This window comes from Pseudopipra pipra, chromosome 1 (assembly GCF_036250125.1).
Source record: "Pseudopipra pipra isolate bDixPip1 chromosome 1, bDixPip1.hap1, whole genome shotgun sequence".
Taxonomy (NCBI): domain Eukaryota; kingdom Metazoa; phylum Chordata; class Aves; order Passeriformes; family Pipridae; genus Pseudopipra; species Pseudopipra pipra.
The window spans coordinates 21,935,098-21,953,967 of NC_087549.1; the positions used below are offsets into that span (position 1 = coordinate 21,935,098).

Genomic DNA, 18,870 nt, shown 5'->3' on the forward strand with positions numbered 1-18,870 from the left:
GAATAGTAGTACTGCACAACATTATGTTGTACTGTGAAAAGCAGGATAAAACAAATGCAACTCACGGTAGGCTTAAGGAATACATCTGACACAGGTTCCAAGGCTAATAAAACTGATTGTCCACGTCAAGGACAGAAGGCAAAGAAGTTATCTAACCTTTCCGACATCAAAGGTTTCAGTGTCAGAAAATTGCATTTCAAACCCAACAGCAAAGACAGCCAACGGTCAAAAGGCTTCTATCCACATTACATGGCAGTCCATAAACCATTAACTCTTGTAGCAAGGAAATAGTACAAACAGCTATGTTAGAAATCATGAAATCATACAAACCCAAGGCATCTCCTCCACAGAACACCGTGAGCAAGCAGAATGCTTCTGAAACACTTCTCTATTGACTTTTTTTTAACCTTATTATCAGGAAGTTTCCCTTGCCAAAGAGAAATTGTGCAAAACAAAAAAATACCCCAGGTAGTCAGCTAAGTATAAGCACCTTGCAACAAAAAACAACTATCTTCAGTTAAAAAGAGATTCATTCACGCCAATGTCTAAAATTACAACATATCTCTAAATTACAGGTAATATATATAAATATGATTATTTAATAGTTGCTGCTTGATAACTTCCTGAGAAGGTAATGCTTCCAGTAGCACATGAAATAGCTGAGTCACTATAAAACCGAATATTTGTTGCTTTGGAGGGGTTGCTTGTTGTTTTTGGAGGGGTTTTTTTCATTTTATAGATTACACTGAACGATGACATAGTAGTCATCAGGAAATTATAATACACTTATTTAATTTCAAACAGTTTCAGGAGGTTTATCCTACTAACACTTTATAAGTCGTATTTCAAACAGGTGGTAAAGCAAAAAAAAAAGATGAGCCAACTTCTATAACATGTCTTAGTGAGCAAGCTTAGTAAACTTGTCTCATGATTTTGTATTCTAAGTCTGAATTGTCATAATACTGAAGAACATTTTGGTTTTTAATTGCCACTCACTCCAGATAAAGGTATTAGGTTAATATGCAACAGAATGAACAGAAGGGTCATATAAGGAAGGCATACACACAACAAGATACAAATTCAGTATAAACCAATAGCAAAATATACTTCAACTAGCACCAAATAGCCAACTAGGGTCAACTGCACTAAATAGACACACCCTGAATAGGTAGATAATTCAGAAATCAGCTGGCTTCAGTTAGAAAACTGGGGGAAGCAACATTACAAACGGAAAATTTGTGAAACATCAAGTAACATAAAATGAAAAAGGAAAAGAAAGAAGCCTTGCAATCATCCAGCCTCAATTCTTTTAAAATACAGGCCATGGGATTCTCCTCCTATATGTAAACAACTGCATCAATCTGTCAAAAAAAAATCTGCATTCTCAGAAAGTTGTTGTAATCATTAACTATTATTAACATAAAAAAGCATCTTTTTAATTGGAATTTATTCTGGATAGTGGAACTTGTTGCACCTTAATTTGCTAGGCAGAGATGTTGCATTTCTAATAAATGACTCAGTTGACTGAAATACAGGTAGATTTGCCTCTTACAAAGAAAATTTTTCAGGTGTGTGTGTAATTTCTGTTATGAGTCTCATCTCCTACTAGAAAGTCCATATGAGCCTTACAATGACGAGTAGCATTTCAAAATTATGACTTGAACAGCATTTGGAAGTCGAGCTGTTCTTTGAGACTTCTGGGAGTACAAGACAGCACTGATCTGAAGTATGACAACCATGGAGTTGTTTCTCAATATTATGCTCTTTTTGCTTATATGATTAAAATTGGGGAAGGCTATGACAAAAAAGGGCAAAGAACAAAAGAAAATATTCTCCACTTAAATAAAAAGACTTAGCCAAGAGGTGATATTTGAATTTAATACAAATAAAAGAAAAAGTGAACTACAGAAATTTTGGGTTTAAAAAGGAAGAAAGCATCCTGGCACTACAGCCAGTGATTTTCTGAACTCCACCTGGTAAGCAGTATTTCAAACAGGGAAGCACCCATTAGGATACCTAGTCTCTGAACTGTGATTTTCAGTGTAACTGCACTAAGAAGTAGCTTTCTAATTGCCAAAACAAAAAAGCTCTCTACTATCTCAATGTAATAAAATATGACTCTTTTGTGTAGAAAAAACTGAAGTGTGTTTTACGGAAATGAAGAGCAAGTCTTTTCCCTTTAGATTATGAGATGCTAGAAGTCTTCTACTGACTACAACTTATTATTAACGAAAACAGTTTCAAAACAGCAATAAAGCAAAGTCAGAGCTGGTTAAAATATTTACAGTGTGGTTCACAGCCATATGACCGGCACATTAAAGCTTCAAGTTTCCCCATTCTTTGCAATAGAAACTTTTAAAGTACTATAAATGAATAGAGAATAAATATATTATCAGAATATATTCAATTATATTCAATATGTGCAATTATATACAAAGTAAAATTGGTCTTTCAAACTGCAAAGGAGATCAAGGAATGTGATACATATACTAAGAAATTTTTATTCCAGAGATAGATAAATCTTATTGCATTACAGCAAACAAGAGTTTCAAGGGAAAATTAAAAATTTCAAGTGAAAATTAAAATCTTAGAAAATCTAAAAAACCCACATAATTAACCTACAGATACTCATGGCATTTTGAAAGCCTAAGAACAAAGCCACTTGGTGCAATAAAACAGTCTCATGTTCACCCTGGAAGCATTTGTACAGTTAGATGCATTCCAGAAAAGACTGGGCATTATTAGAGAAACCTGAATGACAACCTTCATAACTCAGACTAGCTTCAGAATGTAACAGGGAGGGAAATACAGAATTCAGTTCTCTACAAAATCATCCATTTTACTTGCACATGCACTTCAAGGTATCTTGTTATAAAGTCTGCTTTTTCTGCAGCCAGATTTTCTCATCAAATGCTACCATAGCAAATGCAGCACCTGGCTGAATGCCTGATAGACAAGTATTAAAAAAAAAAAATCTTTTTCAGTGAATGCTCTGTACCATATTTCTTTATTTCATGTCAGAACCATGAGTCTGGACTTTCTAGTGCTTATTGCAATGCCATAAAAACTGATCACCAACTCTTTTCTGTTAAGCACTTTCCCTCTAGTTTTGAAGTTAGAACAGCTTTCTACTGACATCGTTAGAAAGAAACTCGCATAAAGGTTTACACTCAAACTCAGCAAATCATTTAAATGAAGGCAGTAAAGGAAGTGGGAGGGCATGAGATGCGAAGACTGAGATCCTGACAATAGTTCAGTCCAGTACTATTCCCCTTTTCAGATAGTATTTCCTTTGTATTTAGGAACTATTCTGTACGTGTAAAGAGAGTTTTTCAAGGCTTCATGTAAATTTACAGAAGGCAAGTTTTGTGAATTAAAGAAGGAGTTGTTCTTATTGCTGAATATGGTAGAGGTACTACCTTGGTGATAAGCTCAAAATCTGCTGGCAAGCTGTGTTTCATTGATAACATATGGGACTCTGCAACATACGAATAGACAGCAGCATAAAAGTGATCCCACTGGGAAAGTAGCCTGGACACGAAGTACACATCAAAGCAAGTTTTATAAAAAGCTCTCTTGAAAGACAGAAGATCAAGTGCTTAGCACTTTGGTGATCACAACCACCTCATCTAAGCCCAGTGAACGGAATACTGAGCTAACCGAAGAAACCAGGAGCTGTGAGAGCTATAGCAAGATGCAGTTATATGAGCTTTCAACAGAACTGCAAATGCTGTTATATCAGTGCCTTAAAGCTTACACTCAGCCTAAACTGAATAGACAAGTATCTATGGACTACTAATGCTTCTGAAGTTATCTGGTTTGTTAGCACAAACTGTATATTTTTAGATGCAATTTCCTGAGACCGTGGCCAGAATAGTGCCATTCACCCTTCTGAACTGTACATTATCTTTGTTAGACACAATTCCACAGCATTCGAAAAGCTATTGAATACACACAAAAAATATGTTATTTAAAAGTCAAGAGGGATTCCAAAAGAATCTGCAGAAAGATTAAGTATAATAGATATCTAACAGGTGTTTTACATTGTATACACTACAATTCTAAACTTGCCACTCAGATGTGCACTGCCAAAAGCATACCAAGCACACAGTTGTAACTACTTATAACAGCAATATTCACTATCAAGCATTCAAACAAAAATTGCATTTAAATCCTGGGAAGCATGAAAGACAGTATGACTAGGTTAAAAAAAACCCAAAACTGTCCTCCCTGTTGCCAATTCCTTTGTTTATAACACACCATAAAAAAAAAAACATTTTGCTTCGGTACATTTTGGATGGAAGGGAAGATCCCTTCTGGCAGGCAGGGCTGCCACTCTCCTCCATTCCACTGGGTAAAAATGGACTCACCTCTGACTGCAAATACAACAGACTCTTGTGATATCCAAAGTGTCTCTGACAAAACACTGATTTTATTCCTAACTCTAGTCATCCTTAGGAATTGCTGAAGTTTGAAAACTTCCCTTTTTTCAAGCAAACAACTGAACCAAGTTCTTATGTAACTCCTTTTGCTGAAGTCACTGTAGATGGATGGCTGACTTATTCTTCACACTGCTAACAAATCTGAAGGTACTCAGAAAAGAGTGATTCTGCATCTCAAAATTTAACTGAGGTCTGGATTTCTTAGATAACATATCGGTATATGTGTTAAAGGAGAGCAACAGAATTTAACACAGTCCTTAGATGGCCAAAATTTCAGAAAGCATAAAGTCAGAAAACTGAATGGACCCAGTTATCCAAAAACAGGGCACACATTTGGAGGATGTATTTTTGCTATCCAAACTGACACCAAAAGACATTATATAACTTCTGAGTACAATCCTAAATAGGATTGTTCACACTAAATAGGCTGGTACTGAGATAGCAAAGAATAGATTTTTCTTAAAATATTTTATTTGAAAATACATAAAAAGATAAGAAAAATATGTCAGAAGATAGATAAAAATTAAAATCTTATGGACTCCTTGACTTGCTAAAATAGTAAGTTGAGACGGCTCTAAGTCAGTTTATTTCACCCAACTCTTTGGCAAAATAAACACCTGAAGAAAAGTACCAAGATCAGTGTTTACAGAGCCATAGTGCTGTCTACTCTCTTATATGCGTCCGAATCATGGGTCATCTACCGCCACCACCTGCGTCTCCTAGAACACTTCCATCAACGCTGCCTCCGTACAATCCTAAACATCCACTGGTCAGATTATGTGACCAATACATCTGTTCTAGAGCAAGCAGCAGTCACAAGCATTGAGGCCATGTTACTGAGAACATAGCTGTGTTGGGCAGGGCACGTCTCAAGGATGAAGGACACCGCCTCCCTAAGATCCTGCTTTACGGTGAACTTGCCACCAGCTGCCGCATGAGAGGAGCCCTGAAGAAAAGATACAAGGACTCCCTGAAACAACATCTCAGCCTTGGCCATATTGATCACCACAACTGGTCTACTCTGGCCTCCAATTGGGAGGTCTGGAGACACACCATCTATAACGCTGCTGATGCTTTTGAGAAAGCACGCAGGATCACTCTTGAGGAGAAAAGACAATGCAGAAAGAATCGTGCCTTGCACCACCTAAGGAGTCTTTCTGCTGTGCCTTTTGCAACCGTATGTTTCTATCTTGTACTGACCTCTTTAGCCACCAGTACGCTTGTAGCAAACATAGTTAGAGCCCTCCCCAAATCTTCGTTCGCGAAGCCTAGCCATGATGATGAAGTCAGTTTAAAAACACTTTTTTGTCTTCTTGGCTTGTAGTAAAGCAAGTGATTAATTTATTAGTACTGTTACTCATTATTACTTCAAAAATTTTCACCAGTAATTCCATTTACTAAAATACCTGGTTTAAGATGATTTGGCTACATCACAAATCTGAATTTACATATAGAAGAATGAAAAATGCTAACTAATGCAAGAATACAGCAGTTGACATAACAGAAGTGCTGTATCCAGCTGTGGTATGGCACACAAACCAGGTAAAACCCAAGCAATGCATCATAAGAAGAGAACTCAAAGTAGCAGCAATGGCACATGGCCAGCTGGAATTCTTGCATTTTGCTCTAAATCATCCAGTATTCATTACTCTCAGAAAACAGAATCAGACTACGATATAATGCCACTATGGTGACAATTCATTTGAAGAACTAAATGTAGCTTCTCAACAAGATCAGACCCCTTAGAACAATTAAGCTTTTCTTCAAACAGCAAGTTTCCGTGTTTTAAAATTGGAAGGTTCGAATAATTACTGGAATAGGTCAAAACACCCTTGGCATCAGTCAAGAAGACTCAAAACATTTCTGTAACACTACCTAAGGTCTGCATTTCTTCTTTCTCAATTTCTGTGTTTTCTAGTCACTCCTTTTGCCCTACAATAACTAATGGGGGGAGAGAGAAATGGTTGCCATAAACCCCAGTTCAGAAAAAGCATCTTTAATAAGAAAAGCAACATTTGAAGCTACCATGCAAGTGACAATTTTCCTCATCCACACCTAACTGATCATGTCCCCTGTTGTTTATTAAAAAAGAAAAAAAAAAGAGGAAAATCAAAAAGAGAAAAGAAAAAGACTGAAACCAAGAAGTTCAATAAAGAAAAGGGTTGACTACTACAGGGTCTGACATAAAAACAGTAAAAGGAGGAAGAGATCCTGAGTGAGATGCAGCAACAAAGCTAAGGTGTAAAGAGAGAAGAAATCAACATAAGACTATGTAATATCTGGATTTATTTATCATGTTAAACAAAAAATCAGAACAAAACAAAATGAAAAAAAGGCAAAAGATATTTGGGTTGATCTTTATCCATACTAGACTTATGATACAGTCGTAAAAGAAAGAAATTAAGACGAGGAACTGTGCTTATTTAGATGATCTCCAACTAAAACAAAGGTGCTTCTGGAAATAGCTCTGATTACTTTCTCTGAATCGACAGCAGCCCTGGTTACAAAGTATGTTTTGGAGGATGTTAAGCAGATTTAGGAGCTCTCATTTTGCATAAGACAAAGCTCTCAAAATCCAGGAGCTGTGGTTAAACATAGAACTCTGACATCTCCTCAAAATCTAAGATTTTAATTAACATTTCGCATAGTGTGATATATATCTTTACAACACTACAAAGTAAGGAATACTTGTTTCAGTAGTACAATACTTGAAAGCAAGATCAAAGCAGCTACATCTGCTTGTGCCATTTTTGATTTTCCTATTACGCTTTACACAGAAGGGACATTCACTGGCTACTGTCAAATAACACTGTAACAGAACACATCCCTTTCTACACTAGTTCCTTAATAATTACCCTCCAACAGTAAAATCAAAACAGTAAAATCAAAACTGTAAAATATTCATTTAGGAGTTTTCTTGCTTAGCATAGTTCCCTGAGAATCTAGTGTTTGACTAACTTTGTCTGCCTTACTTTTACTACTTTTTTATGTTACTGTGTATTTCTACCATTGGTAGAATTTTTCTCCAAAAGAACTTTCCACCTTTAGAGACATAATACTGACTAAAAAATTAATTGCCAAAGAGCTGCTATAATTGTAGCTCGGTATTTTCCAGTAAAAATACAGTTTCTATCCTTACCATTACCTTATTACATGTACCTTGCAATAATTGTATTCTATGACTAAGAGGTGGACTAGACACATAGAAAAAACATTAATTCTTTACTGCAAGGAACACAGTAATTACTTCTCATAGAGTATGGATTTTTAACAGCTTAACAACTCTTCCACATGATATATTCCAGAAGAAGAATACATTTTTCTTGAATATCCATGCAATTAAAAAATAGGATTTGGATCTATAATCTCTAAGTTTAAAATAATCACAATGTATGTAGCTTTTATAAAAGCCAGATTTAATATAAAAAGAAATCATGTGTTACATCAGACTAAAAATTGCTATTGCAGTACATAATGCTCTGGTATCTTTCTATGGCAAGAATACCACTGGTATTTATCCTCTTACCTTGCCACAAGAAATGAAAAGTAGCTTTCCATGCCATTCACTACTACTTTACATAACAGTAACTTTAGAGAGTACGAGTATTTTTTAACTCTTAGTATTGTAGACACTCTTATAAGTTTTAAGCAGCAGTTCGATACTTGGAATCTGTCCAAGTACAACTACATACATTACATAAACTCACTACTCAAGGTCAGCCTTCAATATTACATATTTGCAAACAGAAAACATGCTTCTACCACATTTAATAGTTGCTTATTCTTAAACCTTTCTACTTTTGATTATGACTAGGCAATTTTTTCCTAAATCAAAGAGTACTACTAAAATAAACACATTTTTACTACATTAAGTTCCTCACAGGAACGTCTTCAATTTTATCTTTACTATTTTCTCATTTCCTTCATATTCCTTAATCATCTATTCCATTAAAAATTTCCTTGCTGATATTTCTTGCCTCCGAGATCAAAACATCTAATTAGCCAGTCACCTTCCAAACTGCAAAATTTATCATTCTAAATACAAAGAAGGAAGATATGCTATAGGGTGTTCCAATTTCTTTTAGAGTGATTCAAGTTGTTTCTATAAATAAAAAGAAATAAGTAAACATCATAAAAAGGTCCAATGAAACCTCAAACGGAAAACATTATATCATAATGAATATAAAATATTGATCATTTCTTTGTGCTACTACTTCGCACTTGTATGCATTTTCATTTTCTTCTCAGAAAAACTCACTACCATAAACTGATCTGATAACCTACAAAATAGGATTTTTTAATCTGAAGGGGAAAAGGAGACATACTGACTTCTGGAATTTCCACAACTGTCAAACTAGCACAGAGTGATGATCTAATCTGGAATTAAGTCATGTCATACATTAGTATACTCACTAATCAGACAACAGTATGACTGAGTTTGTATGTACTGATAGCATCAACACTCTGGTTAAATCTAGTTGGCATGAGAATTAGAACTGGAAATGGATTTCAGAGTCACCATCATGAAGTTTTAGCACTAATTAGGACTCCTCAGTTATAGCTTTGTTCTACTGTTCAATAAGGTCAAAACCAGTAGTTAACACACTTGACATATTAGCAGCCTTCCCATATGTATTAGAAGGTTGTGATGAAGGATTGTAACAGAGGTGCACAGGGGAAGGATGAAAAACAACGGTCATATATCAAAATAAGAAAGCTTCTGTCTGGATAGGAGGAAAAGCTTTCTTGCCATGAGAACAGTCAAGCAGTGGTACAGGTTGCACAGAGAGGTAGGGTGTTCTAACACTTGGAGATTTTCAAGACCTGACTTGGTAAAACCCTAAGGAACTTGGTCTGATCCCATAACTGACTCCGATTTTAGAAGAAGACTGAACTAGAGACTTTCTGCAGTCCCTTCCAACTTGAATTTTCTGACAACCCTTTTATTTTTTGCCAGGTGAAAAGAAATAGTTGCCTTTTGCTCTTCCAGAAAGCACTGTTCAGCCAAAGGCAGTGTGACTGGCATCGATACTTCTGCTGCAGAACCTCTGCACAAACCTTTTTCTTAAAAAACACAGATGTCAAAGAAACACCATGACCTGCTCATTGATGATTTATTCTTGCATGAGCAACCACTGATGGCTCTCTGGTTCACTCTAAATTTGACAATGATCTCTCTGGGCCCTCCTGCAAAAAAAGAATCTTTCCTTCTGTTATCTCTGAAGCTTTCTTTTGTGTGCGCTCTGAGCACTTCTCAGAAAATTCACATCTCCTGTTATGCAGCAGATTCATGACTTCTGTTCTTCCCAGTCTTCTTAAATTCTTCAGTCTTCACTGAATTCCAGTAGCTTAGTCTCAACACGCTCTATTGCTCTTACAAAAGAAGGCACCATCTCAACCTCCCTGAGAGTTTTTCACCTGATGCAGTACCGGGCAGCTACAATAAGGCAAAAAGGCAGCCTTCCTCTCTGCTGTCCAAGCACACCTTTCTTAATAGAACAAGAAATAACACCAGATTAACAGCTGAACAAACAAAACAGGTGCTCTCAGTCACAGCTTCCACTGCTATTTGTGCAAATAAACTATAGACTGGAGTAAGAGCACTATTTATAGCTCTAAGTTTAGGTGTCTTGGTGTTTTGGTAGCCCACCTACATACTTAAGAGTTTGCTGTTAATTTCAACATACACACTAAGCTCTCCTGCAATTCTAAAATAATTCAACTTAAGAAACTTATATACATTTATGTATAGCTATGGATTCCACGCATGTATGTATTCCTTTCACAACTTACTGGGTTTTCTAGCTTTTCTTTTTCTCTTTCACTGTGCTTTTGACAGAATTTATACATTCATTTTCACCACAACAGACATTTAAAAAGTCTCAACTAAATTTTGAAGCATCAGAATACTGCATTTTTCAATTTCAAACCTTATTAGTGTATATTAATTAGACCAGAAAAAAAATAAAAAGGTAATCATAATTACTGGTTTCCATGCATACTTGGCATCGATTGGCAGTTTCCTATTTCAGGCCACTACAGAATCATTGCTTCTGGCAGAGGATTTACTAAGAAGATACTCAGCAAGATAAATCTGACTGATTACATATTGAAATGATAAAATGTCCCACTTATCTCCTCTCAGTGCAAGTCAGTTTATGACTTAAGAATATCACTGAAAATGTTTACAATAAGAGGAAACAAAAGCTTATACACAACTCTATTAAGCTTAAACAGTTAAGCTAAAGAAAAATTGAGCTTAGGTTGCTTATCCATGCTGGTTTTCCATCTGGAATTATTGTTGATAATCTACCAGACTTTCAAAGAAATGTACAATGTATAACAATAGTACTATTTATACACTTCATTCTGAGCCTACATGAAGGATAAGGACACATGTGGGTAGTCACCCACGCCAGACACTAAACTGTTTACACTGCATACAGCCATGTCCTGCCACTCCCAAGCAACTACTTAAGAGAATACACTCCTAAACTTTGATTTTAGACAGAAGGTTTAATTCATATGCCTCAAAATGAATGCCAAAACTGGCCATGTTATATGCAACAAACAAAGGTTAAATGCCAATATGTTGTAAGGAAGTGATTGGAGTTGAACAACCTGCTACACTTTGAAATGTTGGGCTTTTGCTGGCTTTTGTGTTTTGGAGTTTGGTGGCAGGGGACCAGGCAAGAGGAAAAAAGTCATTTTAAAAACAGGGGTATTAGAAAAGCAAGTCACTTATTTCAGTCTTTTTCCTAAGTGGTTAATAGAACTATGCAGCAGCTCCACATCCCTTTTTTATATGTACACCTGGGAAGAATACTGAATCCTGTTACTTTCCTCAGTGTTACCCTGATGTGGTTTAGACCAGATGTTTAAATGTTACAGTATGTACATTTTCTTCTCTTCTTCCAAGGCAAAAGCAAAATAAGAGGAATATTTGACTTCACTCCACAAGAGACCTATTTAATAGTTTGGCGGTTATGTAAGTAAAGGTAGCTTGGCTAAGTCAATGTTGACGACATACAGAACGACATGATCCTAATGAGTTGGAAAATATTGGCTCTCATGAGATTCAACCAGATGCTACTGCGCTGAGAAAGCTACTGTATTATTGAATTTCATTTTTATGAGGTAAAATTTATTATTCAACCATTAAGGTATCCCACATGAAATCTTGCATAAAATAGTTTTACAGTTACTTTCTGGAAAGTAGATTTTATTTTAACTTTAAGACATCATTTACATGAGGGATTCAAATGCCTATTTGATCACCTTCAATAGAGAAATGTAAGGTCTGCAAGCAATTTTCCCAAAAACACCAGATTAATGGAACCGAACTGTCAACAAAATAATGAACTACCTGAATAGGACAAGGAAAAAGTGGTAGTAAGTTCCAGTTTTCCAGAGTAAACTAAAGCCACATGTAACTGTGTACGTATTTTCTTGGCAGGCTGAAATGGTTAGAAACTGAGTGCTTCAGGTACTTACTAACAAATAATGGAAAAAATACACAGTAAAATTACTCTATAGGATTAATCATGCTCAACCTTTGAAAGATCTTAACTGGTGCCCTTTTCCTAACATATTGGCATTTTGTACATTTATTTTTGTTTAAAAATTTGTATAATAATAATTGTAATAATGTTATTAACATCTATACATGCAATAATGTAGAAAGCATGATGTATTTCAGATTTATCTTTGTTTCCACTTTTATAGTGATTGAAACATAAAATTAGGATGTTTCACAAGCGTGTGCAAGCACAAGAACTAACATCATTTAATTGACATGTAATATGCTGTTGTGCTTGTACTCCAAAGGATTATAAAACAAAACCAAAACAGAAATTTCCAAAGATTGTAGATTGATTGCTTTGTTCTATTTTTGTTCTATTTTTCTATTTTAGATGTAATGCATTAAAAAAAGTTAGTAATGACTTTTTCTTGACCCATGGAAAAGAGTAAAAGGCTGTCTGCAGCTGTTTTACTTATCCATTTCTTATGTTGCATTTTGTCACTTGTATTCCCATCTACTATTTTAAATTTTCTATTCTTTTTGTTCTTGCATAACTATTTTAGGCAGTATGCATCAATCTTGTACTTGAATGGTAAAGCCTATTCATTCAAGTCATAAATTACATTGTTTACATTATCTCAATTTTTTTAATTGCCTTGGCTTCTCAGAACCCTAAAAACACAGGCCCCCATTTGAAAAGAACCTTTGCCAAGTAGGCATTTAAATATATGGATTACAAAAGGTGTCACTGCAATGAAGGGAGTTAAGTGCTTTCAAAAATCCCATTAAATTCCATATCAATTATAATTAAAAACCTGCTCTTAGCAGAATTAGATAGTCTCAAGCTAAGAAAGACTAAATATTTAAACATGTTTATAAAAATATCTATCTATAAAAAAATATCTTTCTTGACATACTCATTTTATCTGTCCTCCACAAGTTCTGAGCTCAATCAGCTAGTTCTTTTCACTGGAAGTTTTAAGATAACAGACCTTACTAATACTTATGACAAATACAAATTTTAGGTAGTACAGACACTTCATTTTTAAATTCCGTCAGAAACCAAACACACACAACTTGCTTTTGAGACTTCAGATTTTATTTTTTTTTTTCAGACAGCTTGCCTTTGGATAAGTTAAGTAAAAGAGAAACTCTGAGATGATCTGATAAAGTAACAATCTAATAACAAACTAGGAAATATTTGAGCAGTGTTTTTCTCCTACTAGGAAAAGGTTTCTGAAGAGCAAGGGGAGGACAGTAGACAGGGAACAGAAGAGTGTTAATCTTAAAGCAATCTTCCCTTTCTGGTATTCTATTAATCTATTCTGAAGAAGAATTTCTAGAGGATAGAGCTTGGAGAGGTTCTTCTGAATCCCTAGACCAACTTCAGCCTCAATTACTTTTGAAAGAAGTTCTGGAGCAGGAAATCATTTCTGCTCCAGGTAAAACTTTAGGACAGAATCCCAGACACCAGCTATAAATTCTGTTCATATGTTTGTGGAAATACACAGTGCAGTTACCTTGCAGACAGGTTCCCAAAGAGGCCTTTGTACCTTGTGAACCTTTCCACAGCATGTCAAAGGGCCAACAGACACCTGCCTTTTTCTGAGGTTTTTCCCTCCTCCTGCAACTCATGTATCTGTACTTGTCTTCCTATTAAATTTTGCCTTTCTTAACTTTTACTGATTTTCTACTTGAAATTTTTCTACCTGCTTCTCCTTGTTTTATCTTCCTCTGCAGCACTCTTCCCTTTTTATTAGATGATCCTCTTTCTCAGTTTTTTATTCCTTTCTATTTTTTATTTCTTTTTTCCCCTAATTTCATCTGTTCTTTTCCTACAGAATATCTTAGCGCATATTATAAGCATAGTTTAAGTGATACAGTTTTAAAACTGGAAGAGATGGCTGTGTTGGAAAAAGCATACAACTATGGATCATAATTGCTGCTAAAAAATATCTTTGCTGAGAGGATGCTCGTGGTATCACTTTTGAGTTCAAGTAATACTGAATCACTATGTTATGGAAGCACATCACTCACAAAAGCACCTGGCACAAAGCCCCAATAAAGACATAAGCCCCAATAAAGCTGAGCAACAACTGTTTCAGCCCAATAATGTTCTTCAATCACACATGAAAAGTGGGAATACAGACACAGGCAGATGAGAAAGATGTAGGCCATGTAAACAAATGGCAAACACATTTCAGACTAGCTATGTGCAAGTAGTTACTAAAGAAGAAAAATGTTAAGTCTCAGTATATTTCAAAATGGGTAGAACAGATCTGGGTGAGTAAGTTATAACTAGACCATTTCTATAACAGGCCACATTTCATTCACAGAGGACAAAAAAAGCATGTTGTTGTACTGTGTATCAAGAATGTGTAAAATCCTGTGATCCAGTTTGGAGCAGGCAGATTTGCTGAAAACCTCTGGATAACAGCAGACCATTAATAGGAAGACAAACTACGTAAGTCCTTTCTTTTTTTTTTTCAAGAATAATGTCATAGATGGGCAGGGCTTTTTTACTTATTTTTAACAGGGGTATAAAAATCTAGATAAATGCATAACTGTTTGTCCTGCTAACTAATTTTCCAATTAGTTAGAAAGATGGTTTTTAGAAGTTTGAAAAGGCAAACATAGAGGATAATTTGGGCAATTGTATTCATGAAATACATAGTTCATGATTCTTTTTAACAGCAGAATGAAAGTAAATTATATGAAAAAAGAGATTCCCTGAGAAACAGGATAAAGTGAAGCTGTTGTTAATTTTTCCTGCAAGAAAACTACAATTTCATGGAAACATAATCGGAAAAAGCAAAGGAAAAAAAGCAAAGAGCTATAAAAGAAAATAAAGCAAATGTGTTTATACTTGCATTTTTTGTACTAAATTGATCAAAGAAACAATTAATCCACAACACCGTGTGGATGGAAAGCTATTTTCTCTAAGTATTACTTTTGTGTGTAGCTAAAAATGAGTTGGCTCAGATGGAAAACACAATGCCATTGACAAAAATGAGATGTCAGGTTACACAATAAAAGCTCATCTGTACACCCACAAAGATTCTCAGAGAGACCATGGCTACTGCCAGGCCCACCACATGACCCATCTAAGGCCAATCTGCACCAGCCCAGAGGAACACGGGGGCAATGGCAGGCAGGAACTCCAATCAAGGACTCCCAAGGAACACTCATCAGCTGTTGTTTTATTTTGGAGAAACTAATTTGAATATTAGTAAAAGAATATCAGTGCATTACCCTCATAGTTACTCCACTGGGAAAAAAAATGAGAAAAAAAGAAAAAAAGAAAGAAAAACAAAGAAAGGTAAAAGAAGCGTTCAAATTCAAACTTCCCTGTGCAAATAGAGTCAGGTAATTTTTAGAAGCTTACACACATACACATTACTGTTAAAAGTATGTGAAAGCTAACACTAAGTATAAGGACAACTTTCAAGGCATAATACTACATTTTACACAGCAGTATTCAAACAAAATGTAGTTGGTTTATAGAATCAACAAAGACAAAAATTAGGACAAAAGGATAGACAGCAATCGCTTCATAGCCTTGAACACAAAGCTGCCTTCATCTAGTTAATGCGAAGCACAACTACAGAAGTATAAAATTTAACAGGTCAAGCGTTAAGCCATGAACAAGAAAAGATCAAAACAAGTGTACTATATTGTTCATTTACTTGAAGTACTTAAAATGTGTGCTCCAGATTTTTATTCTGCAGAGATATTGTTAGCAGAGTTGTATCACAGTTCATTAAACTGACAGACTGAAACATGTTAAATGATAGAACAGGTTACTTTGAAACTGTGCAAGCCCTAAGACCATCTGAAGTGATCAAATGACCGCGTTTTCAGATTTCTCCAAGGTGTGGATTGTAAACCTGCTACCTTCAGAAACACCAGGACTTGAAAATAAAACCTCACCATTTCATCCTAAGGCAACCCACACAGAATGAAGGATTAAAAAGAACAAGTGACTTTTGGGAAAGCACTTTAAACACTTATTCCAAGGGATACACAAAAATACAACAGTTCTTTTGCAACACTAAATCAACATAGATTTAACTTTAATATAAACACCAGGAGTGAAAAAGAAAAATAAGATTGAGAAAAACAGGACTGAAAGACTTCCAGTATTCTAATCTACCATTCTGCTTCAAGTCATGACTTTCTACATCTCAATCATTCTCCTAACACATTCTCCAAGACTGGTAATGATGGAGATTCCAAAATATCTCAGTTATTCTTGTTATGGGTTTATTCACAACAAATAAACAATAACAGCTATAAATTACTATAGCCTGCATAGAAATCTAAAAAAAAAAAAAAAAAAAAAAAAAAAAAAAAAAAAAGTCATTTTCTGGATGACCTTTATGTACTTGAAAATTCTGGTTTCCTCTGTAAATTGGTCAAAATGCTTAATTTATTTATTAAGGATGACAGGTAACGAATTTCATTATTTATGTCACCAACACCAAAACTTGCATATCTGCAGCAGTTTCACAACACTTAAGTAACATTTATTTATGAAACTGGACAAGAAACATCTGCAGCCCCTCTAAAAAATTCAATGTATGCCATTGATTAATAAAGCCCTTAATAATCCAACTTCACCTCTGAATGATCCTAAGTTACAACATTGCACCATATAAGGTAGCGAGGGTGGATGTTTCAGATGAGGAAAGCATGGAAAAATTATCCTGTATGGGAAAATTAAATGCATCCAGAAATTGGTGCCAAGGAGTGAAGCTGGGTGGCTTAGCTTACATCCTGGATTTTAAGCATAAGCTATAAATACCCATACACACACAAAAACCATTCTGTCTGTTAACTACTATAAGTAAAAACCTGGATTTAAAGGATATAGTTGTATTCACATTCACTAGCAGTGCTCTGTACCACTATAAATACTTAACCAAAAGCATCACATATTTACCTGAAGTTTGGAAAACCTCATTCAGCAAAGGTTCATTCACCACCACTGAACTGACATGTCCAACAGGATGAAACCAGCTCTGATAAATAGTTTGAAGTAGAAGAGTCTGAGCTCTAGTTGCTTGAACGGTCAAATTTGGGAGTTCAAAAATGCATTCTGTTAGTGGGACATGAGCTCGCTTGGTCCTGTTTAATATGGAGGAAAAAAAAAAGGAAAATCAATACTTTGGTGTAAAAAAAATAACAATTTTAGAACTTAGGCACAGAATATCAAACTATTAGCAATTAGTTTGTAAGGTTGGAACTGCATGTCTATTAGGTTTTTTCTTGTAAGAGTTGATTCTGTTTATACTGAAATGAAACCTAGATAGGACCTGTTACATGATTTAACTTTATATCTCCCTCCAAAACACGATAGGAAAATTCATATATTTGTATCTAATTATCTCTTGGTTTTAAAATAATAAAAGCAATTCCATGTGCTCCCACCAAAATAAGAGCTATTCAAAATTATTAAGTTTTTAAAAACACAGAAAACACCTGTTCAAAAATTGAATGTTCTGAATTTTTTTATTTAAAAAGCTTACAATGAATTGCTAAATAAGATATGGCCAGTGACTCAAAAAACATATAGAGAATATTCATACATGAAAATACAACCAGGCACATATTCCCTATTTCGCTGACATAGAGCTCATTAAGTAACTATACTATTTTTCAGTGCCTTTTACCTTTTAATTGGGGAGGAGGAACAGGAGGGGACAGGCAGTGGTTAGTGCAAAGTAAAGGACATTTTGTTTGGAAATAAATTCTTCTGTGACAATATAATCCACCATCAACAAGAACACTTTAGAAAAACCATAGCAAAGTCAGTAACTTACTTTTTCTTCCTAATACATACACTACTACCTGAAATGAAGCAACTGATTGATTTACTATATTCAACAAAAACTATAAAGGTTTTATAACCCTCTCATTTTGGAGCCTTTTCATGCAGCACATTTACAACATTATTATTATTGCCCTAATCACCTCCTGCTCCATCACTGAAACATACTTCTTGTGCTATTTAGCATTATTTTCTCTAATGTCCCACATGGCAGGGGCAGTTGGAACTAGAGGATCTTTAAGGTCCCATCCAACACTAACCATTCAACGATTCTATGATTCCATGAAAAATAATCACTGATGAACATATTGTCTCATTCTCATTCTGGAGAATTAGAAGATTTTAGGGACATCTTTAAAGCCACTTACAAATAAATAAAAAAATGTTCCATTAAGAATCAGAACCTCAAACGAGGTAAAGCTGCTAAAGCTGCTCACAAAAGCCCTTAGCCCAGAAAAAGAAGTGTGCTTTAGCAAAATATTCAGGGACTGAAGATGCAATACATGCAGATACTGAATGGCTCTTTAGATCAGAAAAATCAAAACCTTTCAAGGAACTCTCAGACGCAGTCACAAAACACTGCATCTCCCATCTGGGTCCAGAAGAAAATGCTTGCAGCTGCATGACCTAACATTTGGGAGAGAATGTCAGCAGTACAGACTCTGCAGGAGGCTCAATGAATTCAGAAACAGGCCATTCCTGATGTTCAAATGCTAAAATCTTTAGCAGAATCAAGAGACACAAAATTCCAGTAATAAGACTTCCTTGAATATTCCCCATCTGATTGGGAGAGTGGCCCTTCAAGACGACTAGAGGGAAAAAACACTTCTCAGACCCATGATAATTATGCTCTAAGTGAAGGAGCAGAATAGAAAAATATTTTGTTGTTAACACTTTTGGCCCATAAGCTGCAGATAAGGCCTGTGTGACACATGAAACATGGTTTGGAAGTAAGTATTCCATCTGAAGACATCTAACAACTACTATGTTAACATGGTGGTACAGCCAAAGGCAGTGGCATGACTTGGAATTTGGACTTGGGCATACAAGCATTCACCTTAAATCACAAACAGAGC

General features: G+C 35.3%; 1 protein-coding gene across 2 annotated transcripts in view; it reads right to left on the reverse strand.

Moving 5' to 3' along the window:
• The window catches only part of VPS13B (vacuolar protein sorting 13 homolog B), a 425,569-nt gene that overhangs the window by 324,954 nt on the left and 81,745 nt on the right, over positions 1 to 18,870 (reverse strand). For both annotated transcript variants that reach the window (XM_064647722.1, XM_064647715.1), the window contains exon 17: positions 16,907 to 17,091. In XM_064647722.1, coding sequence (XP_064503792.1) covers positions 16,907 to 17,091 — 185 coding nt within the window. The remainder of the gene's footprint in view (positions 1 to 16,906; positions 17,092 to 18,870) is intronic.